Raw genomic sequence first — 19,588 nt, 5'->3', positions numbered from 1 at the left:
AACAGAACAACACAAACTTTAGTTGAGCAGATTTAATTTCCCTGAGATAATATTCCATCAAGTATACAAATACTGTCTATAGACCAGTGGTTTTCAAAGTTTACTGTGCATAAAAAGTATCTGGATATCTTGTGAGAATGGTTCTCAGCAGGTCTATGTGGGGTGTGAATGTCTGCATGTTTAACAAGCTCCAGGGAATGTGGACAATGTTGGTTCTGGAACTCACTTTTAAATATCCACACATCAGACTTTTTAAGGGGAACTACAGGCATACATCAGAGATATTGTGGGCTGGTTCTAGACCACCGCGATAAAGTAAATATTGCAATAATGTGAGTCAAATAAATTTTTTGGTTTTCCAGCATACATAAAAATTATGTTTATACTATACTGGAGTCTATTTACAGTAGCATTATGTCTAAAAAGCAATGTACATACCTAATGAAAAAGACTTTATTGCTAAAAAATGCCAACCATCATCTGACCTTTCAGCAGGTGGCAATCTTTTTGCTGGTGGAGGGTCTTTTCTCAGTGTTGATCAGGGTGGTGCGTGTTCAAGGTTGGGGTGGCTGTGGCAATTTTAAAAAATCAGACGGCAATGAAGTTTTCCACGTCAACTGACACTTCCTTTCACTTGAACACTTAGGGGCCACTATAGGGTTGTTAACTGGCCTGCCTTCAATATTGTAGCGTCTGAAGAAATGGGAAGACCAAGAAGAGGGCAAGAGACGGGTGACCAGCCAGTCGGAACACATACATTTAACGATTAAATTCACTATCTTATATGGGTACGGTTCACGATGCCCCAAAACAATTATAGTAATGTCAAAGATCACTGATCACATATAACAATACCAAATATAATGAAAAAGTTTGAAATATTGTGACAATTACCAAAATGTGACATAGAGACACAAAGTGAGCAAATGCTGGTGGAAAAAATGGTGCCGATAAACCCCTTGACACAGGGTTGCTATGAACCTTTGACTGGTAAAAAACACAGTATCTGTGATGCATAATAAGATGAAGTGCAATAAAACGAGGTATGCCTGTATAATATTTATTTTTTTAAAAAGCCACATGAGTGTGGAGAATAATCAAAATGTTTCTCTACTCTCTATACTAAAATCAACCCTGGTTTTCAGTATTTCCATGTGTCTGATTAACTGTAAAGCCCTAATAAATTTATAGGCTTTATTTAACTTCAAAAGTAAAGTGCTATGATTTGAAAAATTTAATAATGACTATATTAAGGAATGTCTAAGAAACCTGTCTACTTCTGAGTGCAGAGAAAAGATATAATCTTCAGAGAGATTCTATTTCATTGAATAAACCCATGATTACATCTTGTCCTATGAGTCTAACCTCTATGATGATTTAATGTGCTCCTTAAGGGTCATGCCATTTTACATTATATTTTGGTTTCCTCAAAAGGACTTGTTGCTCGCATAAAAGTTCACAATTATGGCACTTAATAAAAGGTTAATATTTTCCTTGTAGCTGGACAGGAGAAAGGACAATCTTCAAACATCCAATTAATTCTTTATCATAAATACTTGGGTTTATCCCACACACAACTTCTAAAACTAGAGAAAACATTGTTTTCCTGCTTTACATACAATACCATTTACAATTATACATGTGTTAGGTTGAAAACAGGAATGATTTTCTAGTGGACCAATCAAAAAGAATGAAAGGAATGTGAAGTTTGATAATTCACAGGAGGAAAAGCGAGGGGGCTTCAAAATAATTACCAATAGGTGACATCATCTAAGTAGCAAGAGCCTTACAAATGCTTCCTTGTGAGTTTGTGCTAAACTTCACTCTGGGCCTCTCAGCTGGACCCTGGGATGCTACTTTTGGAATGACTGTTGAGGCCTAGAAAAAGGCAAATCAAAACATTTCCCTGTAGATCAGTGTTGCTCTTTCATTCTCAGGTGTGATATGAAAATGAGAGAAAGAAAATGACCTTCACCATAAGACACTGTAGATTAGTCCCTCTGATGAGACTTCACTCTCTTACACTGCATGAGATGTTCATCCTAAAGGCATTCCTGTGCTCTGTCTTTTCCACTGGGCTCTACCACCATTCAATCAATGCAGCCCAACAGCATGGGCTTCTGGAAGCAGTTCAGGCCTGATATCCAGGGAGAACTGGCCACACTGACAACCTCAGCTCCTGGAAGAGCATGGGGCCTCCAAAGCTGTGGACACAGGGTAGAGGCCCCATGAACCTGTTTCTCCTATTATGGAGCATGACTGCCAGGAGCTGGGGAGAAGGTGTAATACACTGCAATCACATAATTTTAATAGTTCAAACTGAGTTAGCTATTCATAAACACAAACAAGTCTCTGGCTTTGACTTTAATCAAAACCAGCGTCTCTGAATGATCCCTTTTCTGTCTCCTTGAGAAAGTGCAAGTGTTGCTTATTAAATACAGGTTCCTTGGCCTCCCCTAGGCCCGCAGAATCAGTATCTGGGGGTGAGGCCGGCCATCTGATTTTCCCCCAGCTCACCAGGGGGAACCTTGTTATAACTTGAGAAAGTGACAAGCTCGTTTCAATATAGTGGCTTATTCAATCTCTAGGATTCTGATAGCAGAAAACTGCCCTCTTAGCTTATGCAACTTGACATGAAACCCGTGTCTCAGCAGATCATTTTATTAATGGGTTACCCTCCTTTTTACTTAGCAGGGGAGCCTATCATGGGTTATCCCAGCACATCTTCCTGTCCTGAAGCTGCTAGCATTTCCCCCTGGAAAACTTGAACCCCACTGGCCACGTTCAAAGAGGAGACTTCTAAATAATGTTTAATACCTTCTCCTTTGACAAGGCTCTGACTTCTGATGTGCCCGCAGGCTGGACCTTGGTGTCTATGAACCGAGCACATCCGCTGGGAGACCATCCGTCCTGGCCTCTGTCCCTTCCTCACGTCCTCCGAGTTGGCTTCCTCCATCCGGTTCCATTCTACTCACTTTTTAATTTGTCCCTCCCGCCGCCACGGTGGCGGGCTCTGTTCAGAGACATCAGGAAAATGGCCACCAGGGCCAGGGCAGCTCCGAGGCTGGGGGGCCCGCACGGGCTCACCTCCTGCGCAAGCCCCGAGAGGAGCGGGGCGACGATCCGGCCCACGGCCGTCACCGACTGCCCCACGCCGATGACCGTGCCGCCGGCCCGCGCCCCGCCGGCGGCCAGCTGCAGGTCGGTGACGCAGGTCCTGCCCACGGCCGTGGAGACGGCCAGCAGCGAGGTGCAGAGCGCGGCCAGGGCGGCCGAGCGGGCGGCGGCGTGCAGCAGCAGCAGCAGGCAGGTGAGCGCGCTCGAGCGCAGCAGGACGGCGCGCCCGTCGTGCCCGTACAGCCGCAGGAGCGGGCCCAGCGCCAGGCCGCCCAGGGCGCCCAGGGCGCTGCTGTAGCTGATGAGGCAGCCCGCCGCCCGCGGCCGCACCCCGAAGCGCTCCTCCAGGGCCAGCACGAAGTTACTGTAGTAGAGCATCACCGCCACGGCCATCAGCAAGCGCACCGCGAAGATGTCCCACATTTCGGAAAATATCAGGCTCTTCATGTCGCGCAGGGTGGACGCGACCTCCGCCCAGGGCGGCCCGGCAGGCCTGGTGCTGGCGGTGCTCCAGCGCAGGGTGGCTGTCTGCTGCTCGGGAGGGTCCGTCCTCCCCCAGGGAGCAGGGTTGTCACCGGCCGGCCGGCCTTGCTCCGTCCCGGAGAGCTTTGCTTCACGCCAGGGAAACAGCCAAACAAGACCTGGAAGATAGCAGAGGACCGGTCAAGGCAGGCTGCGTGCCCTGAATCCCACGGTGCCCCCGCGGGGGATGAGCAGTTATTTGCATGCGATTACGATTCTGTATTTTTGTATTAGTCCGTTTACTAATCTGTGTTTTCGAATCCAGTGTTTAACTATTCCCACAGCCACTTCTACTCCATTTTTGATAGAACTCTGCTATTCGCCTCAAAAAAAAAAAAAAAAATCTACACCTACAAAATGTTCACTTTTTTCTCTGCTCATGAGCCCATGATGGTTTCCTATTATCATTTAATATTGAAATTCTCATGCTTTCTAATTCTCTGCGATCCACCATCTGCCTACCCATCCATCCACCAAACCATCCATTCACCACTTGTACTTCATTCCGAACACTTAATATTTATGCTTCCTAAATAGGACTATATTAACCAATAAGACAAGGCCTATAAAAATCTCTGCCCTCAAAGAATTTAACTCGAAAAAGGGATTTGGACAAGTAAAACACAGCAATTGGATTATAGGGTAAGTGCTACGTTAGGGGAAGCACAGGGTGCTGTAAACACCCACCCTTGCCTTGTGGAGAAGAGAGGGGCAGCTGCACGCTACTGACCTTCAGGAACCACCTGCTTGGAACTGCCCCTGGTCAGGGCCACCATGTACTTTTGCAAGTCACAACTCATAATCTCCGGGGGTGCCATTCTCATGGACCATGATGCATGACCTTACAGAGCAGCTCAATTCCTATTCAGATAATCCCATCTCCACCCTTGGGACTGGCACATTCCTGCCTTGGTCGTTTTATTTATCCCATGCCATCCAAGTAGAATGACCTACTGCCAGTCCATGCCCCCAAATTTCTTCAAACCGAATTCCAGCTTGCCATTCTAGGACATCTCTTCCAAACTCATCCTGCTGGATTTTTAGTCCTTCCACACTTATATTCAACTTAGACCAGGGGCCATTCAGACTGCTTTATGCTGTTTTCAGCAACCATATCTGTGTATGTTGTTTCTCCACAGTACAGGCAGATGATTCGCCAGGGACTAATTTGTGACAGAAAACTAACTACACGAGAATGCAGGCCTCGACTTTCTACCTCTTATCACCTTTAAAAGTGCCTCTGGACACTTTACAGAATCTCAATAAAAATGTAAAAGGACTCGCTGGTGGACTGAGAGGAAGAGTATAATTAAAATAATAAAAATGATAGTGATGACAGCAACTGATGTTTAGTGAGAACTCAGCGTACTTAACGCAGTGGGGTGAACTCACATGTACGATCTCCAACTCCCATCCTAGTAAGCCTGGGAGTGTTGTTGCCCCGTTTTATGGATGAGGAGACTGAGGCAACTTGCCCAAAGCCCACGCTAAAGAGTGGCACAGCAGGATCTGAATCCATGTCTGCCAGACTCCAGAGTCTGAGTTTTTAACCAGGAAAACAGAAATCATGGACAAAAAAGATATAAAAGTCCTTTCCCAAGCAAAGTGGATGATCAGAGTGAGGATCTAAGAAGCTGAAGGTGGAAAAGGGGTTGGGGAAAACAGTTGAAGGCATTTAAGGGAAAAAATGCAATATACTGTGTTCATTGCACTGGAAGGCCAAACCCCGGCGTGAGACATGTCTGCTGGCCTGCCTCTGCTATTGCCTGCGTCAGCTTGGCCTGCTGACCTCCACATTTCTTAAGAATGCACAAGAAATCCCTATTACTATTTTTAGCTATTGTGGTTGAGAACACTTGCAGCTGAACTATCCCTGACTGACCCAGATCCATTCACAGGCTTAGGTTAGGGCATGATACTAAGCAGCATCATTGCAGGAGAATCCAGAACAGAACTCCATCATCATAGTCTTCGTTTATACACTGACTTCTGACTTTGAGAACTATCACATTCATCACATTCCTTCACGGGGGAAGGTACCTGGCCATACCAGCTGGTCATGTGCTTCAAGTATTTTATCTAGATTTACACTAATCCATTAGACCTCATCTCCTGGTTGAGGTCACAGGTTAAACTTCTGGTAGGAAATCATAAAGTATTCCTATGAGAATTGACATTGAACTCCTGAACTCTGCTTCCCGAGTGTGATAGCTCAACATGGAATCCATCATTCACCCTGGAGCCTTGAATACAAAGACTGAAAAAGATGAAGTAGAGTAGACTCTCATTAAATTTAAGGAAAACCGAGTAACATGAACCAATCCTCTTGTTTATAAAGTTGCTTATCTAAGGGTCAGCCAGGTACCAGTCTCTGGGCAAATTCATCCTCTTTGCTTTAGGCAACTGGCCCTGCTCATAGTCCAGTATGTATCCTTCTATTCATCAGATATTATTGAACATCAGCTTTATGCCTGGCCAGTTCTGGGCAGGAGTGACAACAGTGAGCAAATCTCTACTCTTATGGCATTTACTTTCTAATGGTAGGTATGGAGAGATAGGGAGGAGAGGCGGAGAGAATATAAGCAAGAAAACAAATTGAGAGTAAAATCTGAGAAGTGCTATGAAGAAAACGCAGTCATTTTAAACAGAATCATCAGGAAAGGTCTTTCCAAGGAAGCAAATATTTGACACTTGAATGGTAAGAAAGACCCAGTAAAGATATGTGGGAAGAATGTTGTAGGTAAATGAAAAAGCAAACTGCAGTACCCATCTGTGGGAATAAGCCTGGCACATGTAAGGCTGACTAGGAAGCCAGTTGGCTGGAACACACAGGAGGCAGAGAGAGGAGCAGGGCCAGCCCACCATATGCCATGTGAGACACAAACGTGCTTTAGCATGCTGGGGAGATATGGGCAGGTGGTCTGCAGCAGGGGAGGAGGTGGTCCAACTTTGAAAAATAAGTCTGCCTATTCTAAGGTGAAGGGAATGAAGAATACAGTTATCAGGATAAACACTGTGTGATGTACAGAATTGCTGGACCACTGTATTGTACACCTGAAACTAATATAGCAATGTGTATTACCTATCCTGGAACAACACCACCAAAAAGTCTGCCAATTTCAGGAACCATGAATTGTAAGGAGATAAAAGTAAAATAGGTAGGTTGGTCAGTAGGAGTGCATAAACCAAATGGTCTTCTTATGATGAAATGTCAACTTACCAGCATTGAGAAGGAAGACACAACAACAGATGAAGGCTGTCAGATAAAATCCACCGTCTAACTCAGTAAGATATCCACCAACCATGGGGCCCAAGATGAAGCCCACACTAGATGCTGCATTGAATTGTCCGATTACTAGCGGCCGTTCTTTCTCTGAAACCAGATCAGAAAGCAGAGCCCTTGAAATGGAGAGTGTATGTTTAAAAATACCTGCAAGGAGAGAAGAAACATGCTTTGTAACATTTTTTGGACCAAAAGAATTGTGCATGTGATCTTGCATTTCATCTCTGTCACTGATAGAGTTCTGGTCTCCACTGAACCTCTAAAGTCTGCAGTTTCATCCTGCCATGACTGGACTCCTGGTCTAGCCTCACAGTCCTAGCTGACCACCTTATTCCTGGTAGCCACGCCCTGAGTCCTCTGCTTTCCCTCCTTGTACCAGGACATCCCAGTATCTCCAGTTTTCTGTTACCCAAGTGCAATTAATTCATGGGTGGCTTCTACACATAGATGTATCATTCTTTTTTCATTTGCTCAGTGAATAAACATTCACTGCACGCTTACTATATATCCAGCATTAACCTTAACCCTGACCCTGAAGTTAATGCAAGGAACAGAGAGCAAAATGGACACAAACATATGCTTCACAGACTTTGTGAGTGTGCATGCACATGCGCATGTGTGTGCACGTATGTAAAGGAGATAACTGCTAGAGAGCACCAGGGCAGGAAAAGATAGGGAGTAAAAATATAAAAATATGATGACATGGTCATCTATACACTATCAACTGCCTTTCTACTAGCAAGAGGTTTGTGAATTGGTTAACTAAACAAACTGAAAGGTGGGATAAGAGATTTAAGTGTATGGAACAGCTTATAGTCCTCATACTTCTGCTGATGTACTTGACTCGTCTGCACACATACACCCATATGTTGAATACAGACTGATGGGTTCTGGTAGCATAGGTTGCCCACAGTGTTGATCAAAACATGGCAGGAACTCAATCAGCACTGCTGGTGGGTCAGCCTAAAGTGTTCTACCGGTTATGCAACATGGTGGCTTCCGGTGATCTCTGTGAAGTTAATATCACTCTGTATGTCACTCTGCCTGCATGCTGATCCTGGGTTCTATACCCAACTGTGTCTAAAATTAGAGCAGGCATTTGCCTGTAACCAGCCTTTTTGGGAAGCAAACTTATAAAGCTCTTTTGGAGTTAGGCAGAAAGACTCTCTCTAGAACTACTTCCTTAAATGTGAGATGATTCCTAAGAGGCCTGAGAGGAATCCTGTGATTATTTCTGAAATGATACCAATGTTGGGCTCACCTTACACACCCAAGGAAGGAGGAAGGTGAAGGTATCCTGTGAGCAACCCAGACTAGCTTCCTGTTACCTTTTAGAGGTTAGACTGGGGGACAGAGAAAGGAGGGGAAAACTATGTGTCTAATCCCTGTACTTCAACCTCCCTCAGGCTCATCTTCAGGATACAAGGACCTGAACCTACATGTGACATTGTACAGCACAACTCTGGCAAAGCTCCCCATGGCTCCCTAATATTCTTGGGCTAACTAAACATTGTAGAGGTTCCTGTAGCAAGAAAGAATTTTTATATATAGGTCTCCTGTTGGCCAAGAGTATGATGTATATGATAGAACCAGCACTACTCTAAGCAGGCTCATGTCATATTAAATAAAGATATTTTAATCTTCTCTATAAAATTCTACCTATTGTATACAGGATCTATTAACCTCATATATTTCTTTAGAATTATGAACAGCCTTACTGCTGAATGGTGGACCATATTATATTTATACATTGCAACCCAAACAAAGCATGTATAATAACTTCAACTTCAGATGCACACAGAGCAGCCTTTGGTTGGATTTTGTGTGGTAGGGGTGCAAGTTAGGATACTGCTCATATTTATTTTAAAGCATATTTTTTGAGTCAAAAGAAAGGCACAGCACAAATTTTGGAGGGGTGAACTCAAGACTTTGAGAGTAAGTATGTATGTCATAGAAATGGTGTGAAAATCCCAAATAAGCTGATCATCAACTCTATGTTGATGAAAAGGACTTATTTTATGCTTTGTTCCTCTGGGACATTAGGTAAAAATAAGCAGCTTAATATGGGCAGAAGTGCAGTGTTGCAAACTTGTCTACCAAGGCAGCAGTCTGTCACCGCTCTATTGAGTAAGGGGAGAAGGAAACACTGAAACTCCAGGGCTCTAACAGCTAAGAAAGGCAAAGAGAGAATAAAGAGCTTCCACAGGAACTGCCTATATGCCACAGTATGACAGCACTCACAAGCACTGTATCAAAGAATGGACAGAATAAAAGCTATTTTGAAAATGCCAGAAACATTCAAGATCAGTTTGGAAAGAGAAACTGACCCATAAGTCACTACATCGTCATCCTAGTATCTCCCTCAAGCAACAGCTAGAGTTACAGAAGGCTGCAGGAGAGCTACAGTGGGAAATTTCAACGTGAAGTCAGGAAGCCCAGTTTTAAAACTGTACACTTGACAAGGGAGAGAATAGTAAACATAGTGCTGGCCAAAGACATTTTTTTTTTTTTTTTTTGGCCAAAGACATTTAACAAATTCTTACTGATTGAATGTAGAGAGATCAATGGGAAGGAGACAGGTCTACACAGCAGCATAATGATTCACACTGACAGTGAGGGCTCCAGGCCCTGGGCCCTGTCATGTAGCTCTGTAGCTCCACACAAGTGAGCAGAGCCTGACTGATACTAAGTGCTCCATCTACAGCAGCAGCTGGTGTTCCAGTTATAATTGCTCTTGCCATTATTCTCTCTTTATATAACCTCTTATCAAGAAGGCACCAACAGAGGTGCCTGGGTGGCTCAGTTGGTTAAGCATCTGACTCCTGGCTTCAGCTCAGGTCATGGCCTCAGGGTCCTGGGATCAAGCCCCAAGTCAGGCTCTGTGCTCAGCATGGAGTCTGCTGGAAATTATCTCCCTCTCCCTCTGCTCCTCCCCAAGCTCACACCTGTTATCCCTCTCTAAAATAAATAAAATCTCAAAAAAAGAAAAAAAGAAGGCACTGACAAGTATGACTGTCTCTCTTTATACATTTACATATAATTGATTTATTTTGAATGAAAAGGGCAAGAACTTACCCACAGGGATTCTAGCAAGGGCAAACAGGAACACATTGGTGGATGCTCCAAGAATCAGATAACCCAGGGCACTGAACAGAATGCACACCAGCAAGGAAGATCGTCTTCCAACCACATCACTCCAGCAGCCCTGAGGAAAGCAAGGAACACAGAAAGTCCTTGATTCACCACCTTTAACAACCACCACCATCTCCACCAGAGTAATCCCCCCCCAGATGTTACCAAGATGTATTGCCAGATGGGAGACGACTTACCACCAATGTGCTGGAAAAGAGCTGCAAAATGCCATAGGAGGAGCCTACAAAAAACATCAGTAACATCAAGAAAATCAGCAGGACCCACCACAAAAATGGATTAACTTGGTAACAATTGTACAGAAATTAACAGGAAAACATTAGGGGGAAATAGAGACCATTTTTAAAAATGATATCCCCCCCCCAACTTTTTTTCAGTTGGAAGAGTAAAGCAATACAATTTTTATTAAAAGACCTTCAAAATAAAATTGAAGGAAGCAGAAGAGAGACTTAAGGCAAGGGCTGCCCACTCTGTCCGAGAGGATCTCTCCCACTTTATGAGGGTGTGGTCCCTCAATTGAGAAGACCCAACAGAGAGGACTCAGGGGAGTAGAAATTCAAATATTCTAACAGTTCTACTAAGTCTTAAAATTTTTGTATTATCTTTTATACCTCTAACATTCCAGTTTTATGAAATGCTTTAGTTTCATAAAGAACTGACAAAGTTTTACAGAGTATTTTTGCCTCCACTACATCAAATCACATGTCCCTTCTGCTCTTCATAAAAACCTTCATGCTGCTGTGTGGGCCAGTGTAACTCTACTTTCCATGGGACACACAAATCATGGCATGGAGGACTTACCAAATACGGTGTATACAACTATCCCCAAACATTTGCTTATCCAGCTTGTGAATAATCAGTTGTTAGTCTTAACAATTTCTTGTTAATTAGCACAATCCTAAGCTCTGCTGTGTCCTGTCTCTTTGGTAAATAGTGACTTTCAGATGGAATTTTTATGCTGCACAGGTAGAGAAACCCTATCATCCATCCAAGACACCCTGGTGGTGGTGCAGGAAGCTTGCAACCAATTTGTCAAGGCTCACTCGAAGTCCCTTTGCAACAGGACTTGATTTCTGTGGATTACGTTTCTGGTTCCTGCAGGCTAAAGTCTGCACCTAGCCTTTAACATACACAGCCAACTCCTTGGAGAGGCTCAGTAAGTAACTGTAATATGATTGGTGGTGAGGGAAAGGGAATGATGCTAACCCTTAAAACCTCTCTGAACAAAGGTAGTCTAGGAAAGGTGAATTACATTCGCTCCAGGGTAACATTTTGAAATATTCTAAAAATTTCTTTTATTCCACTTTCAGTTTACCTTTGGGTAATATTCAGCTATAAGACTCATTTGTTTTTAGGTGCTTAGTCCAGAAGATTGAAAATTCGGTGCTCTAAAAATGTGCAATATTAGCCACTTACCTACTATTCCAGCAACTGTTGGACTTGCTCCAAGAGACTTGACATGAAGGCTCAATAAAGGGACGACCATGCTGACACCAAACAAATCCTAAACAACAAAACATTGATTAATACAAATTAGAAACTGATGCTTAGGTGTTCCTAAAGTAGTAATGCTAATAAGACTGATTAAAAAAATAAAACCAGTATCTAAATTTTGAGCAAATAAGAAATCATAATTGCATCCTATAGTATGCTATACCCATTAGGTTAAAGTTATCAGAGAAACAAAATACAATTGTTTTATAATGGTTGCTACCTATAAAGGCCTGATCACCCTGACCTAGAATCATTTCAATCTTAGCTTCCTTTAACTGATCCTTAATATTCAAGGAGGACGTGCTATAGAAGTGAATCAAATAGAAAAACCAAAAGGTGTTTCTGTGTAATGAAGGGGGAAAGGAGGCAGGGATAATGCATATTTCTTGGCAAAGCAGCACTTGTTTCATAATATGAATGTCGTCCTGGAATCAGGGAACGTGACTAAAAGGTGGTTTATAGCCTAATCAAGTACTATCTGAAAAGAAAGTCTCAGCAAAGCAGGAAGGAGAGAGAAGGATGGGGCAGTGGGGAAAGCCAATGTTCTGCAACTAAGTCAATGAAAGTGCATGGGATTTGGGGTCAGAAAGACAGTTCTAAGTTCCAGCTCTATTACTTACTAAACATGTGTGCTTGCAAAGCTATTTAATGTCACCAAGCATCAGCGCTGTCATCTGTAAAGAATGGGGATAGTAACACCTGTCTGGTAGAAATATGATGTACATTAAGAGATGTAATGGCTGTGAAAGGTCTAACACACAACAGAAGTTCAAACATATTTTCTTTTTTCTTCAGTCCTGGGGATAAGTACTGATCCTTTTTGCTAGGTATTCTGAGTTGACAGAAAGAATGAATTTTTCCTTTAAGTTTTGTTCTTATTCCTACTTCACTTGGTTACTTGCATTAAATGCTTTAGAAGAAGGAAAACACAGTGCACACACAATTTTCTTTATATTCAACTGGAATTCCTTTTTTTTTTTTTTTTAATAATCCTGGTTAAACAGAAAGAAAGAAATGCACAAAAAATATTTTTTCTTTGGGACCACAATTAATCTTCTGCTTGCCCCTTTTCTTGGTGCTGTACATTCACCTAATTTTAGAAACACGAACGTCTATGCACTTTTCAGTGGCCCCTTTCCATGGTTACATCTTTGATGGCCATGTATTTACTATCCAGTGTCCTTAAATAGCTCATAAATTTATATTATTAGAACTACAGCTTATTATATTGATTTTAAGGATTTTAGAACTACAGTTTATTATATTGATTTTAAGGACTTTAAATTTCTTTTGGGTCTAAGCCAATGTCTTTTGGGCTTTGCTGTCCGCTTTGTTTCATCAACTTGCTGATGTATGATACTTAAAAGACCCAAAATACATCAGTTACCTACTGAATTTTCTGGATCTTTCAGAAAAGGAATCATAATTGTCCAAAAAGATTTTTTTTCCAAAAAATTCCCAGTACCACTTGTCATGTAACATTCAAAAGGTTATTCTCCATAAAAGATAAGAGAGAAATAATTAAGGAGGCTGATATTTATGGAAGGTAATAAGAAAACAGACTCATAAGTAATAACTGCAGATCAGTATTATTTTAACACTTTATAGCCTGAAAAAAAAATTATCTATTTCCAAGGGTGCGGGTGCTACTTCTTTCAGGAAGTTGTGTTCTAAAATTCTCTTCCCCTTTACTATAAAAGGCAACTCCTCTCTTCCTGTGAATCCACAGCCTCTTCAAAACCACTGGCTTTGAAAGCACTTTGAATGTGGCAACTGGTCATGTGCTTGTAGCTGTTTAAAAAAGGAAATCAGGTGAGAGAGGACCCCTTAAACCTGACATCTCTCAACGAAAATTGGTGAATACACTAAAAAGTTTTAGGATCTAACTAAAAGTTTTAGGATCTTTTTCAGGATAGGAACCCAATTATTTCTTGATTAGAAATTGCCTCCATAAAAATGAGTAAGAGTCCTGACTACAGCTGATGAAATAAAATACAAATCTTACCATGTGTCTGGAGGAAAGAAGGGATTGAAATAATAGATTTTAGCACCATCTTACAATGTTAACCAAAAAGGGCCTAGAGGGCCATCTTCATCTTCCTTCTTAAACAAATTAAAACCTAGAAGCCCAGATGAGAATTAAAAACAGAATACTTTGGTAAATGACTTCTTTAATCTTGTTCCCTTCCTCTCTTATTAATCCAAAACCATTTTCCCAAAAGTCTTAGGGGTCTTCACATCTCTAAATGTATTTAAAGTAATAACTAAGTTACGCATAATATTCCTTAGATGTTACCTAACAAAGAGCCATTAGATCCTTCAAGAATATCCAAAGCTGCACATATTTTAATAAAGCTTACAACATTTTCCATTTAAAAAAAAACCCTACTCTCTTAAACTTTTGGGAAATCTTACATTTTTCCTTGAACATATTAGAGACCTAATAACTGTCTTGCACAAATCATTAAAATTTTACATCGGGCTTGCTAAATTAGACTCGCTGTGTGCACAGCACCTAGACAACATATGAGAAGCTCTGTATAGTCAAATCTATATCAGAAGGCCAACTTACAGTGAATGATCTGTGAATTTATTGAAAACATTTAAACTATTTTGAATTTTAGGTCATGTTGGTTTCTCTGAACTCCAATTTGGACTTTCCAGGTGAGGGCCCACCTTCTTTTCATCTGGCAGAACCAGACAAGTAGCACTGTCTGAGAGAGGGGAGCAGTAGCATATAGCCAGTCCCAGACCCTCCCAGAGGGTGGATGGCAGTCAGCTCCCTTCTGGGATTTCAAGAACCACTCACAATCAATAGTTTTGAATTGTGGGTGACTGGAATGAAAGGTGGAAGAGGTGTATCTACACCCTGAGACTGAACTAAGATTAAGGAATGCCAGGCTCTGAACTGGAAGCACTGGGCCTGGGGGTAGGGTAGGCAAGGTTAACTGCAGGCAGAGATTCTGTGTGAGGTGCTGCCTTCCTGAGTGCTTCATGGTGCTGTGTTTACAGGGATTTGGAAAATGCTTTCATCATTGTCTTAACAATTATAACTCAACATCAAACCTTTGCAGACTGATGAACACCTTGCATTGGGAGACTGCCTCCCTGCTTCTCTCCTAGCTGAGCATGGATCAGTATCCAAACTCCAGTGAGGCTAACATACTGGGGAGTAGTGGTCTTCACCTGCATCTGGGCAGAAAATATCAATTCCTCTTTGCCAGGACCTAGTGCCTTTGGGAACTATTCAAAGCCTCAGGGGGCAGTCTTTGCCCAGTGACACTTAACCTGACCAGTCCCTTTTGTCCTCAAGATATAGTCTTAGTCTCCACAAAGAAGAAATCCTACTGGGTCCTTGTCCCAGTTCTCTCCTAACCTGGACCAGCTTGCAACCAGGGCAACTGAACCGGGTCTAGACTTTGAAGGAGAGGAGTGAGGAGTTGGATCTAGGGTTCCTGCATAGGCTCATGAACTACCAACACAAGCTTCCTAGTAATATTTTAAGTTCTTTCTGGCAGGGACTGTGTATTTCAGTGAATGGAGCTCCACAGACTCCATTACATTAAGGTTTTCAGAAATTCTATGAATAATAAATGGAGGGAGGTAGGGATGACTTCCCCTATCTCACACTCATCTTTTTAAGCTTTCCATTCTAGGTGGGAAACTCATAATAACTGTTCTTACTGAACTAAACCCCCCACCCCCCGACAAATCATGAAAAAAAAAAAAAAAGTCTGCCTTTTCCAAAACAGTTTGTTGAAAGGCAGATGTGTCTAAGTCACTGTGGTTTGCATTTTTAAACATTCTAGCCTACCAGGAACCCTAATGAAATGTGCCTAAGTCTGCCCGAGCGGGGTCATCAACACTGACTGGCCTGTGTATTCCGACCACACCTACAGACAGCACAAGAGCCAGGGCTCCCCAAACCTGCCCAGGAGCCCTGCCGTCCACCTGCGTGCTCTGTACGGTTCCCAGGATCGAACGCCTGGGGTCACCCTCGAGCCGGGCTCAGTCACAGGACAGGCTGGTGCAGGGGGCTCTTAAAGGGCAGCGCGGGCAGAGGAGCTGCGGGCCGGGCCCGCGAGGGGCAATACAGCAATGTGGCCTGGTGCACGGTGAAAGGGATTTGGGGGCAAAAAGCGGCTTAAAGGTTAAGAAGGCATCACCAGGTGGATCGCAGGTTCTCAGCCCTGGCTGAGGTTTACATCCACCCGGGCTTCAGGAAAAAAACCAAAAACAAAAACAAAAACCAAAAAAAACCCCAACACGTCTCATCGGGTTCCGGGCTCCAGATGGAAGACGCCGTCGCCCTGCAGCCCCAGCCCCAGCACTCACCAAGAAGCCCACCAGGTAAAGACACAGCAGGAAGCGGCGGGCTCCGACGGCACCGGGGCCGCCTGCCCGCGCCTCAGCCCCGGCCCCCGACTCCTGCCTCGGCATCTGGGCCGCCGGGGCCAGGCCGCCGCGACCCCCCGACTCCCAGCCGCCGGGCTGGGGGCGCGGCTCCCCGCGGCCACTGCCGGGACCTCCCCCCGCGCGCCGGCCCCGCCCCGAGCGGAAGTGAGCGCGCCGGCCCCGCCCCGAGCGGAAGTGAGCTGTGTGCGCCTGCGCGGAGGGGCGCGCGGGGGCGGGGCGACGCCTCGGGGCGGCGGGCGCGGACGGTTGTGGGAAGGTGATCCTCCCCTTTTCCTCGGAGGGAGATGGCCTCTGGTATTGGAGGGCGAGAGGGAACTGCTGAGCTTCCCCATCGAATGTGGGGCCCGCGGCGACCACAGACGTAGACCGTCGTTGACCCTGAGTGACCTGGAGTGGGTGCCCGGGACCCCTTCAGACTTGGGTCTGCCTGTTGCAAAAACCTCAGAGCGCTGTGAGCATCCTGCAAATGCATCCTGAGCCCGAGAGGTTCCGGTTCCCGGGACTCACAGTAGCAGGCACTCACGAAATCAACGTGATAAGTCATTTAGTTCATAAGCGTGTAATGTACAAGAGGAGAGGAGGAAGAACACGGTAAATAAGATACTACGGTGACAAACGGTAGAGGACACGGTCTCCGGGTGGGGACTAAGGAGTTAGCTGGCGTCCATAGGCAGCATGGAAGAGGGGACAAGTGGGCCGAGGAGATCGAGGACGCGTCTGTGGCTGAAGCTTTATGAACTAACTGATGAGAGAGAGGCAGGAGGCGGGGTCATTCAGGACCTTAAAGACCCTGGTAGAGCTTTAAGGCCTTACTCTCAGTGCAATGAAAGGAAGGAAGCAGAGCGTGAGACCAAAATGGTGTGTATCCATCACTTAACACAATGACTGACACATGGTAAGCACTTAAGAAATACTAACTATGGTTACTAGCCCTCTTTTATTCAGGAACTTATTTCAGCACTTACTCCTTTCAAGCTCTGGTATCAAGAGTCTGAGATTTTCATGAAAATCTCAATTTACCGTCGTGCAGGCTGCTAAATGACTACATCTGTGGATTCGATGTTGCAGAATTTGTCCTGTGAAAGTTAGGGCACTCTTTAGGGAAGAATGGAATACTGGAATTTAGGAGGGAGATATGTGGTTGGAGCCAGATGAAACACAATCTTGAGACCCTCACCCAAAGCCCCACCCTAGGCCACTCTGAGTCTCCTTTGCCACTAGAAATAGTTTGTCCTCTTGAATATGAGGAAACTATGCTTCCTGTGCTTAACGTTTTTGTGATTAACGCATTCGGGGTAGGTGCCTTGAAGAGGAATGCCCGTTTTTCAAGACCCATCGGAACCACTCACTGTGTTCACTAAATAAATAGCTAGGGTAAAATCTATGTTCCTGGGGGCAGATGGACACTATGACCTCGAAGGAAATTGTTTACACACCAAAAGAATTGAAAGACTCTCATAATATATAATCAGCATACCTTGGAAATGTGTGGGGTAGAGATTTTAAGTGTCTCAGATTAAGGAGGAAAAAATACAACACTAGTTTGGGCAGAATTCACTGATAAGGTGCACTTAACTAGAGATTCCAGATGTAATGTGTTAGCTTGGAGAGCTGGAGGTGGCTCTCGTAATCTCCTGGGTTGGTTGACTGCAACATGGACCCAGAGCTGACCTGCATTTAATTATCTTGGGGTGCCAGGGGTTTTCTGACTTAATATGAAGAAGAGAATCCAAAGCTTGGGGAGGTAAGAATGTTAGAGTGGATTTATGATGTATGATCTGCATGCCTATGCCCCAAATATATTCCATAAAAAAAGGCCCAGAAGATACTACCTATTAAGGCATTAAGGACTATGTTAGAGAAACATTTACATTCTTGAAAAGATTTGTTATTGCTCTCTTTTGTAGGCTGGGTGTAGCTATGGGTGATAATGCTGTTGAGGTGAGCTCCCTGATTTATTGTTTTTTTAAAGATTTTATTTATTTATTCATGAGAATACACAGAGAGGAGAGAGAGAGAGAGAGAGAGACAGGCAGAGGGAGAAGTAGGCTCCATGCAGGGAGCCCAATGTGGGACCCATCCCAGGTCCCCAGGATCACGCCCTGGGCTGTAGGCGGCACAAAACCACTGAGCCACCGGGGCTGCCCAGCTCCCTGGTTTAAATGGAGGTAATATGATTCCAGATTATTAGAGGCCAGATGGCAGCACTTTGATATCAAAGGCAAGGAGGGTGCATTTACTGTAAAAGGTAGCATGTATCAGTAATCAGAATGTCTTGGCTTTCAAGGATCTTTGGCTAATTGACAATAATATCCCTGGGAATGAAATAGTCTACCAGAGAATTGCTTGATATATATAACAGAAAAACCTCTGGATTGTGTACCCCAATTCCTGACTTGACTTACACTAGGATCTGGGATCACAGCCTCTCACCCAGTACTAGACATAAATCAATTCACAAACAGAGCCTTTTGACTTAGGGGGAGTCTAGATAATCTTAGAAGGAATCTTGAAGCATTCATGTGATTGTATACCATAAGTCTTCCTCCAGACTTCTCCCCTATGGAGCCTACAACTGTTACAAGAGTGGGCATTATGAAAAAGGAAATACCCAGATCTTTGGAGAATTACTGGAAATTGGCTCCAGAGACACACTAATCCTTAGGGGCTCACAATGTCACTGTGCCCCACCAGTAAGAATGGAGCTGTACTGGTAATTGTCAAGACCATGTCCTAGATTCAGTGATTTGCTAGGAGAACTCAAGACTCAACATATAGTCACAGCTAAGAATATTACAGGAATATGACACAAAGCAAAATCAGCAAAGTGACTTACATGGGATGAAGTCTAAAGGAACATTGGTACAAGCCTGCAAGCATCTTATCCCAGTGGAGTCACACAAGACATAATTAATTCTTCCCGCTATGAGCAGTGATACATGTGAAATGTTGTCTACCTCAGGAAATTGTCAGAGACTCAGTGCCCATCTATCACCTCACTACTCTAAGCTACTGTGCAGAAGAGTTAACATGGCAGGTCTGACTATTATCCTTTGAAAAGTCTGACTATTGTCCTTTGGGACAGTTACATGCAAAAGAATGAAACAGGACCACTTTCTTACACTATACACAAAAATAAACTCAAAAAAGATTAAGGATCTAAATGTAAGACATGAAAGCATAAAATACCTATAAGAAAACATAGGCAATAATTTCTTTGACATTGATTTTAGCAAGATTTTTCTGGCTACATCTCCTTAGGGGAAACAAAAGCCTCCCCCATTCACCTAGACATAAGGATGTATGTGCCATCATGAAATGGAAATCAATATTGGGCTGTTCCAGAAATTAGAAACTGTGTGAGCAGGTGGATTGGCTTTGAGTCCTTCAATACTGACACCTGTTGCACTGTCTCCATCCATGGCCTCTTGGGAGTTCCTCACAACCAACTGACTGAGGAAGAAAAGTCTTGAGGTTGGTTTACAAATGATAGGCATGACATTCTGGTACCATCACAAAGTAGACCCCTGTAGCACGGTAGTACTACACAGGAGTGACTAGAGTGGTGAAAGAAAATCTTAACATTGCTTGGAACTTCAAGTGGCA

General features: G+C 43.7%; 1 protein-coding gene across 2 annotated transcripts; it reads right to left on the bottom strand.

The window, feature by feature from the left end:
• Positions 1–1,046: 1,046 nt before the first annotated feature.
• On the bottom strand, positions 1,047–16,102 carry MFSD9 (major facilitator superfamily domain containing 9). 2 transcript variants are annotated; one of them, XM_041757207.1, is made up of 6 exons: positions 15,902–16,102; positions 11,489–11,576; positions 10,252–10,295; positions 9,998–10,127; positions 6,860–7,069; positions 1,047–3,758 (listed from the first exon to the last, which is right to left on the bottom strand). In XM_041757207.1, the coding sequence occupies exons 1-6, from the start codon at positions 16,004–16,006 to the stop codon at positions 2,968–2,970; spliced, it is 1,368 nt and encodes a 455-aa protein (XP_041613141.1). In that variant the 5' UTR covers positions 16,007–16,102; the 3' UTR covers positions 1,047–2,967. The 2 variants fall into 2 exon arrangements, with proteins under 2 accessions (XP_041613141.1, XP_041613142.1); XM_041757208.1 differs by having other exon boundaries at positions 6,860–7,012.
• Positions 16,103–19,588: the final 3,486 nt, after the last annotated feature.

The sequence above is a fragment of the Vulpes lagopus genome, chromosome 5 (genome assembly GCF_018345385.1).
Source record: "Vulpes lagopus strain Blue_001 chromosome 5, ASM1834538v1, whole genome shotgun sequence".
NCBI lineage: Eukaryota > Metazoa > Chordata > Mammalia > Carnivora > Canidae > Vulpes > Vulpes lagopus.
This window is presented reverse-complemented; position numbering and strand designations above follow the sequence as displayed.